The 17,085-nt window shown below is 37.0% G+C and overlaps 2 protein-coding genes across 4 annotated transcripts; one reads left to right on the forward strand and one right to left on the reverse strand.

Moving 5' to 3' along the window:
• The first annotated feature begins 347 nt into the window (after positions 1-347).
• On the forward strand, positions 348-1,226 carry LOC141713880 (protein DOG1-like 3). The gene has a single exon (XM_074517445.1). It carries the CDS (start codon positions 348-350, stop codon positions 1,224-1,226), a length of 879 nt encoding a protein of 292 aa, XP_074373546.1.
• Positions 1,227-1,990: 764 nt separating this feature from the next.
• On the reverse strand, positions 1,991-17,031 carry LOC141711678 (acetyl-CoA carboxylase 1-like). 3 transcript variants are annotated; one of them, XM_074514287.1, is made up of 33 exons: positions 16,783-17,031; positions 15,422-15,807; positions 14,752-14,958; positions 14,504-14,665; positions 14,155-14,247; positions 13,956-14,051; positions 13,592-13,765; positions 13,289-13,382; positions 13,010-13,197; positions 12,879-12,929; positions 12,750-12,789; positions 12,279-12,403; positions 12,093-12,209; positions 11,897-11,971; positions 11,717-11,773; positions 11,485-11,589; positions 11,051-11,137; positions 10,775-10,966; positions 10,516-10,704; positions 10,259-10,369; positions 10,017-10,103; positions 9,750-9,926; positions 9,205-9,282; positions 8,968-9,090; positions 8,562-8,831; positions 8,139-8,482; positions 7,448-7,685; positions 6,972-7,321; positions 6,684-6,897; positions 5,780-5,956; positions 3,550-5,688; positions 3,154-3,463; positions 1,991-2,199 (listed from the first exon to the last, which is right to left on the reverse strand). In XM_074514287.1, exons 2-32 carry the CDS (start codon positions 15,794-15,796, stop codon positions 3,362-3,364), a joined length of 6,837 nt encoding a protein of 2,278 aa, XP_074370388.1. In that variant the 5' UTR covers positions 15,797-15,807; positions 16,783-17,031; the 3' UTR covers positions 1,991-2,199; positions 3,154-3,361. The 3 variants fall into 3 exon arrangements, with proteins under 3 accessions (XP_074370388.1, XP_074370389.1, XP_074370390.1); XM_074514288.1 differs by having other exon boundaries at positions 16,674-17,031; XM_074514289.1 differs by lacking the exon at positions 16,783-17,031 and adding an exon at positions 16,727-16,744.
• Positions 17,032-17,085: the final 54 nt, after the last annotated feature.

Genomic DNA, 17,085 nt, shown 5'->3' on the forward strand with positions numbered 1-17,085 from the left:
AACACATAAGTCAAAGCCTAACCCTCTGTTCAATAAATGAGAGTCAGATATTCCGGTACAGAGAACTAAACTCCAAAACCAGCTAGTTCCAACAAACCCCTTTATACAACTTGCTAAACCAGATTTATAAACCACCAGTTTTCCATCATACCACTTCGTGCAACTTGCAAAATCTGGGTACGTACCATTAATTCATGTACATTATTAGTTAGATTTGATTGTACAAAACATTACTATATTCCAACTTGTCCATTGTTTTTTGTGTATTCACACTTCCGATATAATAAGATTTACGGATTGTCCTCGAAGCAGATAAGCCCCTGTATTATTTTCGTTACATTTTTCTCATGGGAGAAAGAAGCGAAATCAGGGCGAATAATTTTCACGAGTTTTTCGACAATTGGCTTGATGAGCAGAACCAGTACCTCAGACAACTTGTTGCAGCTGCTGAAGCCTACGAGAATCGTCGTCGTCAGCTCCAGAATTTTAATCGAATTCATGCTGGAAATGGTCACAGGGACAATGGAGAGAGTATTCTAAGCCAAATTGTCGAGAGAGTGGTTCGACATTACGACAAGTACTACGAGGCCAAGTCTAGATGCGAGAATCAGGATGTTTTAGCCATGTTATCGCCATCCTGGCGAAGCAAGCTGGAAGATGCGTTTCTCTGGATTGGTGGATGGAGACCTAGCATGTCTTTTATGTTGTTATATTCCAAGCTAGGGTTACAGGTTGAGGCTGGACTCGCGGAATTAATGAGGAGTGTTCCAACAGGGGATTTAGCTGATCTTTCGCAGGATCAAATCAGGCGAATTGACGAGTTACAGCTGATGACAATAGATGAGGAGAAGAGGGTTACTGAGAAGATGGCAAAGCAGCAACAGAAGCTGGCTGATTCGTCTATGACAGAGTTGTCACATGTGGTTACGGAGATGATTAGGAACAATGACAACAACAGGCCTGAAGAGATTGGATATAATTCGGCACAAGTGAGGCCTGTTTTGAAAGAGAAAGAGGATGGTTTGGAGTGTGTTCTGCACATGGCTGATGATCTTAGAATTAAGACGCTTAAGAATGTAATTGATGTGTTGAGTCCAATACAAGGTGTTCATTTCTTGATTGCTGCTGCTGAGTTGCACCTCAGGGTTCATGAATGGGGGAGACAGAAAGATGCTGCTGCTGCTGCTTCTGCTTCTTCATCGTCTTCCCAAAACACCGCGAGTTAAGTACTACAACACCATCGGAGAGTACTTAAGGTGATCATCAAAGTTTGGTAGGTGTTAACCTTAGTTTTCTAGCACTTTTTTAGACAATGTTTCTATGTTTCTATGTTTGTGTGGCTGAATGTTTTGAAAGCTTTTTAATATATGTTTAATATGTTCTCTAATCTCTATAAAGAGAAGAGAGATTAATCTATCATTCTACATGTATTAATTAGCTTCATGAATCAAAACAAATATAAGTGTTTTCTTAGTTTTCATCTGGAAGCAATTCCTCAAGTTATATACATCTAAGTCTCTTTCACGGTATAAAGTTGGAGATAGAATTATAATTGTTTAATTTTTTTATTCTTTTGTAAATTTTATTAAAAATTAATTCAAAATTTATATTTTTGAAAAATATTATCATGTTATATTTAAGTTGTTCAAGGAAGAGATTAATACTATAAGTACGGAGAAAAAATACAGATTTTTTTTATCAGAACACTATAAAACACATAGAAAAGAGGATTTTTTTTATCAAAATAACAACTTTTGACCTAAAACACCAAGTGGAGTACAACCCAAAATACCGGTCAATACGCATAACGGAGATGCATGTATTTTATTTTACGCTGCCGATATTTTATCGGGCATTAATCCATAATTAATTGATAATTTTTAGAACCACGCTGCAGCCGGGCACACTTCTTTCAATCTTGATAACCTCGTAATAACTTTTGAACCCTCCTAAATACAAGAAACACACATTTCTAACTTAAGAGGCAAGCTTGTTCAAAATAAAACCTTTTATTAACTCCATCAAAATCCACCACAAATCTATTTAAGCTACAATCGGACACATCAACATAATGAAGCTCTACAAACCAATAATTACCACCACTAAAAAAACTACTGCTTAATAGACAATGAAGTGTCTCTTAAATCTACCATGAAACCCTTTCATCGAAGTATGTTCTGCCTTTCAACCTCTTGGCGTCTGTCAAACAATAAAAAGTCATGGGTATTGGTGAGTTGTTATTAAAAGTAAACAGCATGTCAACAAATAATACAATCTAAAATTGTTAGAATACTGACCTAACCAAGAAGATATACAAGAAATCTGTTTTTTTGAGTTAAGCACTAGTATATGATCAATGAGTCAAAATTGTTGGCCTATAGTGATGCCGTACCTTCTTTGTTTCTCTTATTCACATTTTTTACATAGTTTCGTATTTCTCTTTTGATTTGCCAATTATAGTTCTAGTGTCTTTTCAAGCAGAATTTATAGCACACTACTTGATATATATGCAAAGAAACATACCGACTCCTGGCCTTTTGGAGTTTTAATTGAATAGACCAGCTTTTATTTACCACTTCATGTGATCATAATCAGTTTCTGGTTCAGTTAAATTGAGATCACCAAGACTCTTATCTAAAGGCAAAGTAAGAGCATTCTCTCCACCATTTACGGAGGATAAAAACCTCTCTGTTTATTTTGTTCCATACCATTTACTCTTCTATTCTTATTCTTCTTTCGTCTCTGCTTCAAATACTCTACTCACAGTCTCACACAGAAGGCTAGCTCTCTTATTTATATTCCAAATTTCTAATTTATATTATAATTCATCGAGCTTTTTTGAGCTACTAAAAAGCCCAAAGCCTCAAACCATGGTACCTTTTTACATATGTATTCATGCTAGACCAGATTCAAATCTGATGACTTTATCAAAACAAATTGTACTCGATTGTATCAAACACCTAAAACTGTAAAAGCAATATTATCACACAAATTTAACTCAAATAGTAACAACTTGGATACTGAAATACCATTATTGCACATAAACAACTATATAATCATAAGTTCAGTTCCCCAAACTCAGGCATGTTATATTCCAACCAAACATCAACTAAAAACATGTTCAATTTATTAGAAAAGGGTGAGAGTACTCACAGATTAATGCATGTTTGGTGCGGAGGAATGCAGAGAAGGAAGCAAACTACGAACCAGCTGACAAGAATACCATGGGTAGAGCTTCTGTGCTAGTATACTTCACCCCTAAAACGTGTATTTGGAACAACTATCTACACTCCACTATGACGTAGAATAGATTAAATGGCCTCATCTACTAATGAATTTACCCTGCTGGAACTAAAGGATGTCACAGAGGGACCTTTACTTTCCCGTTAACAGCAACCGATGCCTGCGCATTGATCACCTTTTGTAGTTCTTCCACCAACTGCTTCTTGATTGATGGTTCCACCTGCATTACACATGAATATTATAACTTTACAATGGTTGAAAAAGATAAGATGAAGAAACTATATAAGAAGAAATTCTATATATCACCTTCTGTAGAAGTGCATCAAGACCTTGGGGTAGAGCTTGAAGATCTAATGCTGAATCACTTATCTGCATCAGTTGAAATGTTACCTTCTGCATTCGCAGCTCTTGTAGCTTCTCATGGTAGTTTTTTAAGTTACTTTTCCATGCAAAGAAAGCTTCATCATCCAACCAATTATCGTTGCTTCCACTCGAGGTAAACCAATTCCTTATCATGTCCAATGCTGCTTTGTAGGACAGCTGGTCCCCAGCAGCATCTCTCACTGTCTTGATCAATGTCCCCTCGGCAACTCTTCGATTTAATCTTTTGTAGAAGAAAGATCGAGAGTTACCCCAATCAACAACTTCTTTGATCACCCCTTTCGCGGCCATTCTAGAAGATGTATCATGCAGTTCTGCAAATTTTGTAGCTATCTGAGTGTAGATCGGCAAAAGCTGCTTTTCCCGAGCTTTTATTTGCTGCTGCAAGGATTCAACATTTGCAAAGGCCCTGGTGCTCTTGGCTTCTAAAAGTTCTGCATTGAGATCTATAAGCTGTTTGTCAAGCCTTCCCATGCACTCTAACAGCTCTTTTGTTCGGAACTTGATTTCAATCAGGCCCTCAGGCTCAAGGACATTTCCCTTTGCAGTTCGCTCAGCAAACATTTCAATATGGTCTGAATTGATTCTACTATCGATAACAACCCATGCCCCACCTCGAAGCTCGCCCCCCATGGGGATATATACAAAAACAGGCTGGTTGTATGTTCTAAGGTTTTCAACAATGGTTGATCCAGCTTGAAGGATACCTTCAAAAAGATCCCTCTGTCCACCTGAAAAGCCTCTCCAGTTGGCAAGAATGAAAAGTGGGAGCTCTTCCCTGTTAAAATCCATCAATGCCTGAGCTGTCTTATTTGCAGAATCAGGAAACCATACCTGTCCAGCTTGAGGAACAACCCTTTCATGGGAATCGAGCTGTCCAGGATCTGCAGGGATAACTTGCATCATAGTTTGAGTTTCAGTAGCAATGATCCCAACAGGAATTCCACCCAACTTCGCTCGACCAGTCACAACTGTCCTTGCCCATCCTTCCAAAGCCTCGACGAAGCTATCCCTGTCGAACATGCCCCCAAGCCAGTTCCCATTACCATCTAGAGAACCACATATAGCTGCACGAGGATCACAGGTGTTCTCAGGGAGGTATGTAACAGGCCTCTCTGGGAAATCCAGAGGACTAGTAATGGGAAGTGGACCGCCTGAATACGCAGGCACGAAACTTAACCACTTTAAGATAGCAGACACGCCTTCAAGATCATCAGAAACTGTAAGATGAACAACACCATTCGTTGCCATAATTTTAGGTCCTCCAAGTTGCATGTGTGAACTGTAAACCTCCCGACCAAGTAGTTTGTTGAGTGCAGAGAAACCAGTCAAAATAATAGGTTGATCAGTCCTTTGTATACAACGCATCCCAAGACGAGACAAATATGCACCTATTCCAACAGTTCTTCCAGTTACATAAGTTAAGGTAAAGGTTTCCCTATATGCCCTTGAGTATGCTCCAGCAATTGCTCCACTACCCGTGAGGTTCTCCACCCCTAAACCATCCTCCTTTCCTACAATAGTATCTATTACCCACCTAGTTTCTCCACTTGGAAGCTGCAACTCATGTGCAATCACAGATGATCCAATATTACCATAATCCTCAGGAGTTAAGTATACATACTGAAACCCGCGCTCAGGGCTTGATTCATCAGACCAACCTACTTTAAAACAGGATTTTACCTCCTCAGCTACCCCGATACGGGCTCCCGAGTTTGCAGCCAAATATATGAGAGGCAGTTTCTTAATGCAAGCGAGTTCAGTCACAGCCTGGAAAAATGCATCTTCTTTCGGACCAAAAGATCCATTTTTAAATGTCACGTCATTTGCGATAATAATAATCTCTCTCCCAGAAGGGAACTCAGGGGTACACATCTCCATACACCAGGCTACCATGCCAACATCATTGAGCCCTGGTTGGCGATCCACAGTAACAAGAGGCATCCTACAGTTGCCATTCGGGTTAGCAAATGTGAACTCCTTGAATTTGAGAACTTTATCTTTTGGCTTCATGCTACTCGGCAACTGGGATTCCCAACACTTTTCCAGTGCTGCTGCAAATGCCTGCAAGAATATTGGTTTTGGTGTTTCTTATAGAGTACTATATCAGGTAATAACTGTCTACTAGTATTCAATGCAAACCAGTGGTGCTTACCAGTGGAAAATCATAGCAGTAAGTGGTGTTGCTTTTCCTGGCCAAAAGGCGTCTCCTATCTAGAACTCCTAAAGGCTGATACTGTGCATTTACAGGCACACCATGTAGAGGGCCCGGCTGAGAGATTGAATGGTACACAACTGTGTGTGTGCTTGCATCCTCCAATTCTCGGTATATCTATAAATTCCAAAACAATATAATATGCAATGTTACAAAACCTTTATAAAATCGAAAGTATTTAGCATAACATCAACCAAATATATTTTATCTTATACAACACCATTATACCAACTTTAACATATACATTAGTAGTGAGCAACTAGGCATTCAGCAATCTTTTTAGAAAAATACAAACAAACTACATTATCACAATTATATAAATGAAGATTGAAATTTTTTAAGAGGTTAGATTAGAATACCGAATCACTATCTTCAGAAGAATAATATCTTAAATGCCAACAAACATGTAACACCGTGAATTTCCCATTTTAGGATGTAAGTAATGCTATGTGAGAAACAGAGAAACTATATTAGCATCAACTACATATATTAACTGGAACAGCTAACCAACCCAAAGTATAATGATAAATAACTTCTGATAACTTGATCATGCAACTAATTTTTATTAACACTGTAGTCTTGGTCTTGTCTTAGCTTATGTCTCTTGTAAATAGTTATGATGGCTGATTATAGTATTTGACTGAATTAACAATTGTCTTAAGAGCTCTGTACCATAAAAATAACAATTTTTTAAGCCTTCTAGTCAATGTCCTATTTTTTGTGTTCTCGTGTACTGAATTTATACATTTTTAACTTACCGACAAAGACAGTCATATACATACATGATGCAGTATTATAAGTTCAGTAAAACTTCATCACAACAACGAAATAAGAATCAACTCACATGCACTACACAAGTGTGACCAGTTGCATTTGTTACAACCACCCTCCAAGCACCATTGGCTTGTCCAGCAGATGTTATCCCAAGTTTTACCTCCCACTCACAAATGCCTAAACGATGCATCTTTACTCCAACTGATTTATGAATTTCACGTGTCAGTTCGTCCAATATTTTTCCAACTGCGACTTCCTCTTGCCCATTATCACCGAACACTTTCCTGACAATGCATCACCATACTAGTAAGAAGCTAGCTCTCTTGATTATTAATTTTAATGATATACACATACTTACGAGTGTGGCAGAAGATCGTTAATTTGTTGCTCCCGTATGATATACAGGTACATATGAGAATGGTCAGATTTCACAGTAGCATTATGAACATGCAGTTCCACTTCCTCCATTGCAGTCATTAAAGATCTTAGTATGCTCCTTGAAGTATAAGACAAATCCCACATGGATTGTGTTTTTCCTGTGTCCAAACCTTGATACACCTTATAGCTGTCATTTGTTGTAGGTTGCCTTATAAGTGTTCTGAGAAACATCCTCTGGATTGGTAGTGCCTTGTCAACAACAGTGTAGAGGTGCCATTGTCGATCCCGTGATGGAGTGTACTTTATTTTATTATAACCCTTGAGTTTCTCCTGAATTACATAAAAATATGTGCATCATTTAACAGCTTAAGATACAAAATGAAATCATTTTTATTTGAGTGTGTTATGTTTTAAAGGCAAAGCAAATTTTGTTGAAGTTATATATTATTAACAAACCAATTCAAGATATATTGATAGAGGAGGCTCCAGGTGACGTAAAAGCGGCTCCTCATCATAATGAAGCTTCTCATCTGACCAATAAAAGGAATGTCTCATAGGGCCCCGTCCTTCGTCTCTCTGTATTATACAGCTTACAACTGCAACACCAGCAATTCTGAGGTTGTGGCTTTCTTCTTTTTCTCTAAGAATTTTGGCCAACTTGTTGATTCTTTCTTGAGCTTGATCCTCATCACCACTGTATATTGAAATAATAAGTTTATGGTTAGCAAGTACTGATTTTCATTTATTTACTTGATATGTTAGCCCTTTAGTTGTTCCTTAAATATAAAAAAATTAAGTTATCACGTTGGAATTCTGAAGACAGAGTACGAGTAGGAACACAGCCTTAACTACATCCTTCCATTAAGAAATATTAAAGTCATGTACCCTGAGGCGGCAATAAGAAGTATGTTAGCATAATTTATCCAAGTGCAATCAGTTTCCGTGTAACTGAAATAATCATAATGCTTGAAAGTCTACGAAAATATTCAAACAAATGACAGGGTGAAGTCAATCGCGGATAGTATTGACCAATAATATCAGCGATGCATGAAGTAAGTAATTAGAAATATACATATATATATTATCTAATAAAGTACTTGTCTTGCGCGCACAATTTGTTCTTTAAAAGTTAATTTGTCAAAATAACCTGTCTTGAAGTGAACTCATCTGGTTACTGATGCCTGCCAATGCAATATGCATCATATTACCATGCCTAGCTCGCTTATCAGATCCACTAGGAATAGTCTCGTCCACGTCTGGAGTCACTTCTTTTAATGCAGCACTCAGAACTGTTGGCAAAAACTGAAGAGATTTGATAATAACCATGGCACCCCACTTCTTCTCATACTTCTTCTGAATCCCTGGATTCCCAACTAGGTTATTTTCAGATCCATCAATACTCCTTTCTAGATGGTCTTCAGTGAACTCCCACGATGTGATAAGACCAGATCTGTGCCACTGCATCCTGACACTCCCACTTACTAGGTAGGGCTGAAAATAAATATCTTAGTTAGCTCTAGCTTTTGCAGTAGGTATATGTCTACAGCTAAATGATTCCAGTAATCATTACCTGATACAGTCTGCGAATATATGTTTCGACAACCCTCCGCTGAAGGGTGGGATCACTATGATCAAAAAGGCCAACAAGGGCATCCTCAACTGCCAAAGGAGCACTCACAAGATCTTCCATTCGTTCATTAATTGCACTTTTCCTTTTGGGAGTATCCATAGTCTCACCTTCTTCAGTAAACATCTCTAATTCAGAAAGACTTCTGGCAATGTTAGAGCGGAGTTCGCTCAACTTGGTTTGTTCTAGCAGCTGACTTGCCTTCAATGCTAGCTGCAGAAGTGAACGGATTTAGAAATTTTATTTATATTTAACAAATCAACTTGTGGAACACTTCTATGAGGCCAGTTTTAGTTCGTAGACTAGATGTTGCACGGATATAATCACAAGATTCAGTGAAACTACAAACCTGAGAATAGTTTGTATGATTAAGTGCAGAAAATCGAATTAACTGATCCCTGTATGCAGCGGGATTTGGGTACACCAATTGCTCCATTAGCCGCAGTATCAGCTTATTTTTATTTTTAATTCCCTGTAGACCAATAACATTAGAAGGAGAAAATTTTTCATCTTAAGTCTAATCATTGAAAACTGAATACAACCAAGCTAAATAGTCACTTTTTTATTTCAAAAATCTAAAACATACTTGATGAGAAAGCACGATGTCCATAACCTTCAAGAGATCTTTTTTGTATTGAAGCCGAAGCCGTTCAATTACATCTGCCTGAAGTTAAATAACTACCAAAAGTTAAAATATATTGAACGATTGCCCATAAAGGTCTTGGAATAAAACACCTGAACTAGTTTTTCTATCTGTTATTATTATTGAAGTTCTGGCTTTCAGAATGACAATATGTACCAACTTGAAAAATATAAGGTGTTAAATAAACATTGAATTTATTTGTGAATAAACAAAATTTACCATATACCTGGTGCCACAGTATATTCTGAGATCAATGTGTGGCTCTTTATTACATATAAATGGATATGCAAAAAGTAAAAGTACGGGGTAAATATTTTTGACCCGATAAAAATAAAGTCAAAAATACAATCAACGGCATAAAATCACCTGAGGGAAGAATAATTTAAAGAATCGAAAAGGAAAAGTGACTTGGTATGAGCAAAAAAATGGTTGCAGCCATATTTTATACAAAAACATATATATGTTGTTTCCTTAAAAGGTGCACCCACCTGGATATTGTCGCTAAATAACTCCTCAACTGATAAGTACTCATCAAAGAGAGCTTGAACAATGACACGCGCATGACTCTCTCTGCCACCCTCATAAGACTTGACAAGGCTAAGCAATGGCTCAATAAGCCTTTCTTGGGCTCCTTTCTCTTTAGTAGAGCATGAGCTTAGATGGGACTGGTGCAAAACAGACACCATAAAATTTAGTCGCTAGTCAAAATTCCAGATATAACTGAACAAAGGACAAAAATGAGGGCACGATCCAACCTCAAGAACACCCCTCAGGATTTTGGCTGGGAAGTCAAGATTTTGCAAGCCAGGGATTACTTGATACTCTTTATATTTTGTTTCTAGCTGGAAAAGAACAAAAAATGGATTACATAAATATTTTAAAAATAAATTTGTGTGTTGTATTTGTATACCAGTTTATATGTGTATATGCATATATTTGGCTTATTTGATGCAATATCAGAAAATCATGAAGCAAAAGAAGTAGTCTAATCATGTACCTCAATTCTGAGCTCTTTCGGTAGTCGGGTTGCCAAGACAGACAAGCACTCTTGCCATTGTAGAAAAGGAAGTTCAGGATTATCTAAACAACTAAGCAAGCTTTGGACAACCTGGAATAGATCTCGAATATAAATTTCTCAAAAATAAAATTAAAGAAACATAATTAATAACTTTTCAGATGTATCAGATAAACAAAACAAAACTAATTTTGCTCAAAGGAATTCCTCAGACCATTGACTGGGCAAAATATACTTACTTCCTCAATATTATGTTCATATCCTGCTAAGATCATCTGAGATGCATTTAAACTTGCTGCACATCTCTGATGCACTTTGCCAGATATAGCAGTAGGAGGTCCCAGTGCTGGGAAGCTGCCATAAAAAGGTTCAGCTTTTCTCACAGCAGAAGGATCGTCCAGATCAAGCTTTGCTATAAGCTCCCCAGCCTGTGAAAACGTGTGTTCAGACTTCCTACAAAAAGAAGAGAACTCAAATTTCCTCTATAGAAACAATTACCTGCATTGCTTGACCTTCAGACATTCTAAACTGGATGTTCCCAGCAGCAGGAGAAAGAAGTGGCATACACATCTTCATAACCTCAACTTCTGCATACGGTGTGTCAGCATCAACATGACTACCATCCGGAACTAAATACCTCAGTAGCTTGCATGGTGTCTCTGCCACCAACTTGGAAGGATCATGGTCATTCTAAACCAAGCAATAACAGTAATTAGACTAATCAACAAAGCAAATCTAAACATGTAAATTAAAAAACACAACAATTGGAGGGACCTGAAGCAAGCAAGTCCTTCCATCAATCAAAAGGCGGGTACCAGCTGCTTCCTCCTCAGCATATATAACATGACTGTTTCCATCCAACTGTCACAAAATGAGATCACATATCTGTTATATACTCTAAAGGCTAAAATATAAGTAGCAACTTAATGTGCTTGTAAGCCTAATGTCTTTAAACCTGTTCGGCAAAAGAAACTTATACCTTATATTAATCTGCAACTATTTATTTTAAGTTAGTGCAGGCATCAGTGTGACTTATAAGTAGGCTTTTCAAAAATAGGTTTTTTGAAAAATAATATTGCAACCAAGGTAAAGGTCTTAATCACAATATAGTTCCTAACTTTTAAGGTACAAAACCGCTAAATAAAACATTTGGTAAAGTGTTACAGGAACATTACGCAGCATGTTGCTTTGATAAGCAAATAACTTACCTGCATCAATAAACCCCCGTCACGTAAAGTATGTATCTCTGCTTCGACTGAAGACTCGTTCATCTTCAACTTATAACTTCCTGGACCTCCCCTTACCATATCAATCTGATTAACAATGAACCATAAGAAAAATTACAAGACTAGAAGACATCAACAAGATTGTGCACTAATATTGTAGAATTTTTCTCTAAAATATCAAGGCATTCTAAGAGCTTATAAAGCTATTACTTACTGTGTATTTGCTCCCTTCTATATTTAATGAAACTTGAGAACTGACAAGTGATATATGCTGCAGCAGTAAAGCACAAATTATATAGAAAACAAACAAATAATTATTGTGATTAAAAAACACTGTTTAACTATTATAGTTGACATATAATGACACATATCAGAACATAAGGATGATTTGCACCTTTGGGGGGATTTGCCCCTTCTCAAGATAACCAACATATTCTGAAACCATGGCTGCACTGCTAGCAGAAGCTTTCTGAAATAGATTAATCAAGCAGTAAAAGGAAGCAACTAGAATTAGGCGATTAGTTTATGTAGAAAATTGCATCACAAGAAACAGTAAGAATCATTAAAGCATTCTGAATAAGAATTCATACATAAAGTGCTCCTCCAATGACAGAAAGATACCAAGGGGGCCTTTCTGCTCTCACACGCATCGCAATTCTACTATCTAACCAGCCAGTGTGTATTTTATTCTCCCTGTAGTCCGAAGCCTACAGTATATTTTTTTAAGTGTCAAACTCAGTTAAGACAATGAAATGTACAGTTACTGAGAATCTTACATGTAATAGATCGATTGTGTAGTCAACATTTGTTCGAATTTCTCCGCGAATTTGAATTTCCTTCAGGCCTAGAACCATGTTTGCAATAGCCAAAGCTCTAGACTCTCCGAATGCAAAAACATGCCCTGATAAGGTTTTGAATGTATATTAACACTTCCATAAAATTCATATACCAAGATAAAAGAAAACCTATTTGGGGACAAATAATAATAAAAGTAAAGCTCATACTCATGTCCTGTCCACAGAGTACCAACTACTTTTGAACTGTCTTGGTGTGCTAGAAATATATATACACACATTCTCCTGCCCTAAGAATATTCTACATAAATACCCACCTTTGAAGAAAAAATTATAATTCAATAGCTCAGCTTTATTTTTGTTGGATAATTCGAGAAAGCAAATGCGTTTTTAATTTTTGATAAGCTGCATCCTAGTTTCTGAAACATCTGAAATGTCATGCTTGCTACATACCAAATTGAGAATCTGAGAATTCATGAATGCCTCCTCCAGACTGCATTATGAGGCGAAACCAATCAGTATCAGGTTTTGGATTTAGAAACTTTTACAATAATATATTTATATAAATATTGCACTATATACCTTAACAGAAAAATATGCCCACACATTTGGCTTGCTTTTGAAGCTCAACTCCTACATAACCATCAAGAGTTAAGTTCAAATAATCATATAACAAAATGAAAACAAAGTTCTCAGTTTCTGGATTAGCTAACCTGTACTTTCCCACTTGTAGGCTTAAACCCATCGTCGGGATCCTCACTTGTTACACGCACAGCCACACAGTGACCTTTAGGCCGCGTAGACTCTGCTTCGTCAAAATTGAATGGGGTAGCAACAGCTGATGTTCTCCTCCAAGTATCATATCCTCCACCATGATCCTTACCATAGAACCGCCTTATTTCTAGTTAAAAGTCACATGATCATTGTATTACAGTTACAACAGAAGAAATTATCAATACAGAAAAAGGGTATGAGAGAATTGGATTCCAAACCTGGAATTTTCCACAGGGGAATACCCATCCCAACTGCAACTTGGGCTGCTGGCAGATTTATTTCAGCTATCCATTCAGTGACAGGGTGCTCCACCTAATTTAAGCATCCAGTGCATTTGATTAACCATTGTAACAGATAATAAACAAAATCGAACTAGCCATGGAAAGGTTCATAGGTCACTGATTAGGTACTTATCAACTGCGACGGTACAGATCCGGAAAGCCAATTTTGTTGTTGATGAATGGTAGCATGAAAAACTAAATATGAATACAGGCATATATGTGATAAACAGAATGACAAACCTGCAACCGGGGATTGAGCTCTAAGAAATAGTACTCCCCAGTTTCCATACTGTATAGATACTCCACAGTTGCAGCTCCAACATAATTTACAGATTTTGCTAATCTCCTAGCAGCCTGCTCCAGCTTTATTACAGTCTCCCGGGGAGCAACTGTTATCGGGCCCTCCTCAATAATCTACAGTAGATGGTAACAAAGTAAGTACCATGCAGTAACATGAACTCTTGAAACAATATCTGGATAGACAGAAATTAAAGTATTTAGACCACACGGTGCACATATAAGAATGTCTAAATTATAACTAGTAGCTTTTAAAAAAAATATAACAGAATACAAGATTAATTTAACATAGTAAGCATAAACCTGCCTTTTGATGTCTCCTTTGAACACTGCAATCACGGCTATGCAAAGCTGCGACATTGCCATGCTGATCACAGAGCAATTGAACTTCGAGATGCCTACTCTACTTGCAGGAACAACATGGAAGATTAAAATAAGCCCAAAAAGTGAAGGTACTTTTATTCAGAATTAGTCACCTTAGTTTAATACGTGAGCAAGAATCTAACCTGGGAAGCAACCTTCATTATAAATATAGGGGATCCTGGTACTTCACCTTGAACTTGCTTAAATAGTGCCTTCACTTCATCATCATTATAGACCTAAAAGTAACTTATCAACATTGTGCGGACAGAAAATAACGTGCATAAATTACGACCTAGTCAACTGCCTGTATCAGTTTGAGGAACCAGTACACAAAAGCCAACAACTGTATAGGTGATTTATACTGGTTACTTTTTGCAGACTGCAAGAGCAGGAGGAAGAGGAGGGGGGGAGGGAGAGAGATAGATAGATAGATAGATAGAGAGAGAGAGAGAGAGAGCACAATATTGTATTGCTTTAACATGAGATTCAAACCTTTCTGATGCCTTTACCACCGCCACCCCAGGATGCCTTGATCATTGCAGGGTAGCCTACAACTTGACAACTCGCAAGGGCTTCTTCTGTTGTACTTACACATGCCTCACTATATATATCATCTGGAATAGTAACTAAACAGCTATCTGTAGGAATTTTTACCTATAAAATCCAATGTAAGCTTGTTGGATACATGATGATAAACGAAAAAATTAGTAAAATGGAGATTCAGAGTAGGAAAATATTACATGAGAACCGCTCCATGGGAGAGTAGGTACGTCTGCTGCTTGAGCAATCAATGAAGAACCAATTTTATCCCCCAGTGCTGCCATGGATGTCGATGGCGGGCCAAGAAATATGATCCCCTTTGCATGCAATGCATCTGGAAGTTCAGGGTTTTCAGATGCATGACCCCAACCAGGCCAAACTGCATCTACATGTGTTATCTCTGCTATCTGCATAATTAAAAAAGTCTCATCACTTTACAATCCCTCCACATTCTTTTTTGGTCATTTATATAATTGTAAATTAAACATATAGAAGTTCAGATCTCAAAATCCTATTGTAGCTCTGATTTTGTGGTACTTGCTTTAATTTAAAAAACTGTACTAAAAGATTTAGTTTGGATAGATAGATTTCATTTCAAAAGATTTTCACCTGACAAGAATTGTCATTTCAAATTCTCGAGCTTCACCTTTATATTTGAATGTCATGGAATTAAAGTCCAACTCTATTTATTTTACTAAAATTACATAAATTTCGTCTAACCAAGTCCATTTCTGAAAGAAATTCTAGTATCCAGACATAACACTGCATTAATTTAACACTTTCTAGTTTGAGCTCCAAACTTTCTCATATAATAATGTGCAATTTGGTGATGATAACAAAAGTGCAGATGCAGTGTATATATATACTAACCTCAAGGATTAGTTGTACATTGGCATAGTTATTATTATTCGTTCCACCAGGAACTTCCACAAACTGATCAGCTATTCGTATATGTTCAGCATTTATCCGCATGTCCTCGGGAGTAGCCATGGCCACCATCAATATGGCTTTCTCTGTACCAAATGTTTCATAGGCCCAAGTCCTGACACTACGTATGAACTTGACGGCAGCCATTCCATTGTTCGCTATTAAAATGCTGTGGATTGGCTTCTTGCCCCCAAGGGCATAACAAAATTCATCAATTTCAGATACTGTAGAAGGTGATCTCAACGGAACCACTCCATTAATGTAACCATTATTACGCCCAACAGCAGCCACTAGTGGCCTCCTTTGGGCTTCCGACATGTTTGCACCACCTGAAATGAATAATTATGACACAAATAAATCTACTTATCGATGATAAATCTACTCAATTCACAAGATAAAATATTCTGAATATCTTGAAAAGTCCGGCATAATACAATTTCCAGTATCCACGCAGATTAGAGAAAAAAAGTCAATAAAATGAACTAGGGACCTATAAGTTTTAGAAACAACACTCTTCTACCAATAGCATACAGTTTGTTGCATTTGATATGACGATAAAAAACCCTGGTCCTTTTTATTTTTATCTTATTCTCACGAAGGACTGACGAATTCCAACAGCAGGAATTAGACCACATACCAAGAGTTTCCATAAAATGCAGGTGAAGCACAAGTCTATGATCCCATTTTCCAAGAGACCCTTACTGAGAAGTGAAACTACTACATTCATTATAAAGACCTAAAACATGATTTTTTTATTTTCCAAAGCTATTTGGAAATGACAACAGCTTCAATTCCTCAAACCAGGAGAGTACAAATAAAATAATTTCCACCAACAAAACCGTTTTAAGCTAACTTCTAAAAGACACAGCAAATTGATCGTACTGGTGCATATGTCGGCACAAATTTCAGGTATGGAAACTACCAAATAAAAGCATCTTCAGTGCAAAATTTTGATCAAATCACAATGATCACTAAAACGAAAGCTAAAGCTCAATTTGCAGGAATAAACATATGCAATTCTAAACTACTAATCCCGTGATCAATTCAAATAAGTATTCATACAAACAAACAGAACATTTCCGCAATGTCTAGAGGTAGTTCAACAAGAAATGACAGTCATTGTAACAAACTCGAACCAACTAGTATAATCAGTAACACATGAAATTCAAACTACAGAGCTAAAAGATTAAATTACCGAGAAACACAAAAACACCAACATCAAGAAACCAAATTTTAGCAACAACCCACCTGTCAAAATATGATCTTTAACAAAAAAAACAAGTTCACTGAATTGAATAACTAACCGTTAAGAAGAATAAAAAACAAGAATTCAAAAACTGGGTTGCCAAAAAGATAGGAACTTGCTCAATTTGATTGGTCTAATGAAGTCAGTGGAGGCAAAATCAAGAAAGGCTTGTAAATCTGAAATGATGAAAAAAATGAAAAATAATAAAATGGTATGAATGTGTAGTTATAATGTGGGGTTTAAAAACAAAAAAAAGGGGGGTTGGTTTAATATTGGTTTGTGTTTGGTTGGGAGTTGAGAGAGTTTTAAATAAGTGTGTGTATAAATAGTGTGTGTAGATATGTTGGTGTGTTTTTAAATG

The sequence above is a fragment of the Apium graveolens genome, chromosome 3 (genome assembly GCF_009905375.1).
Source record: "Apium graveolens cultivar Ventura chromosome 3, ASM990537v1, whole genome shotgun sequence".
NCBI lineage: Eukaryota > Viridiplantae > Streptophyta > Magnoliopsida > Apiales > Apiaceae > Apium > Apium graveolens.

Coding starts and splice junctions, on each gene's coding strand:
- LOC141713880 (XM_074517445.1), top strand. CDS start 348: ATGGGAGAAAGAAGCGAAATCAGGGCGAATAATTTTCACGAGTTTTTC.
- LOC141711678 (XM_074514287.1), bottom strand. CDS start 15,796: ATGTCGGAAGCCCAAAGGAGGCCACTAGTGGCTGCTGTTGGGCGTAAT. Junction 14,666..14,751: donor TCCCATGGAGCGGTTCTCAT/GTAATATTTTCC, acceptor TGGATTTTATAG/GTAAAAATTCCTACAGATAG. Junction 14,248..14,503: donor GTGGTAAAGGCATCAGAAAG/GTTTGAATCTCA, acceptor AGTTACTTTTAG/GTCTATAATGATGATGAAGT.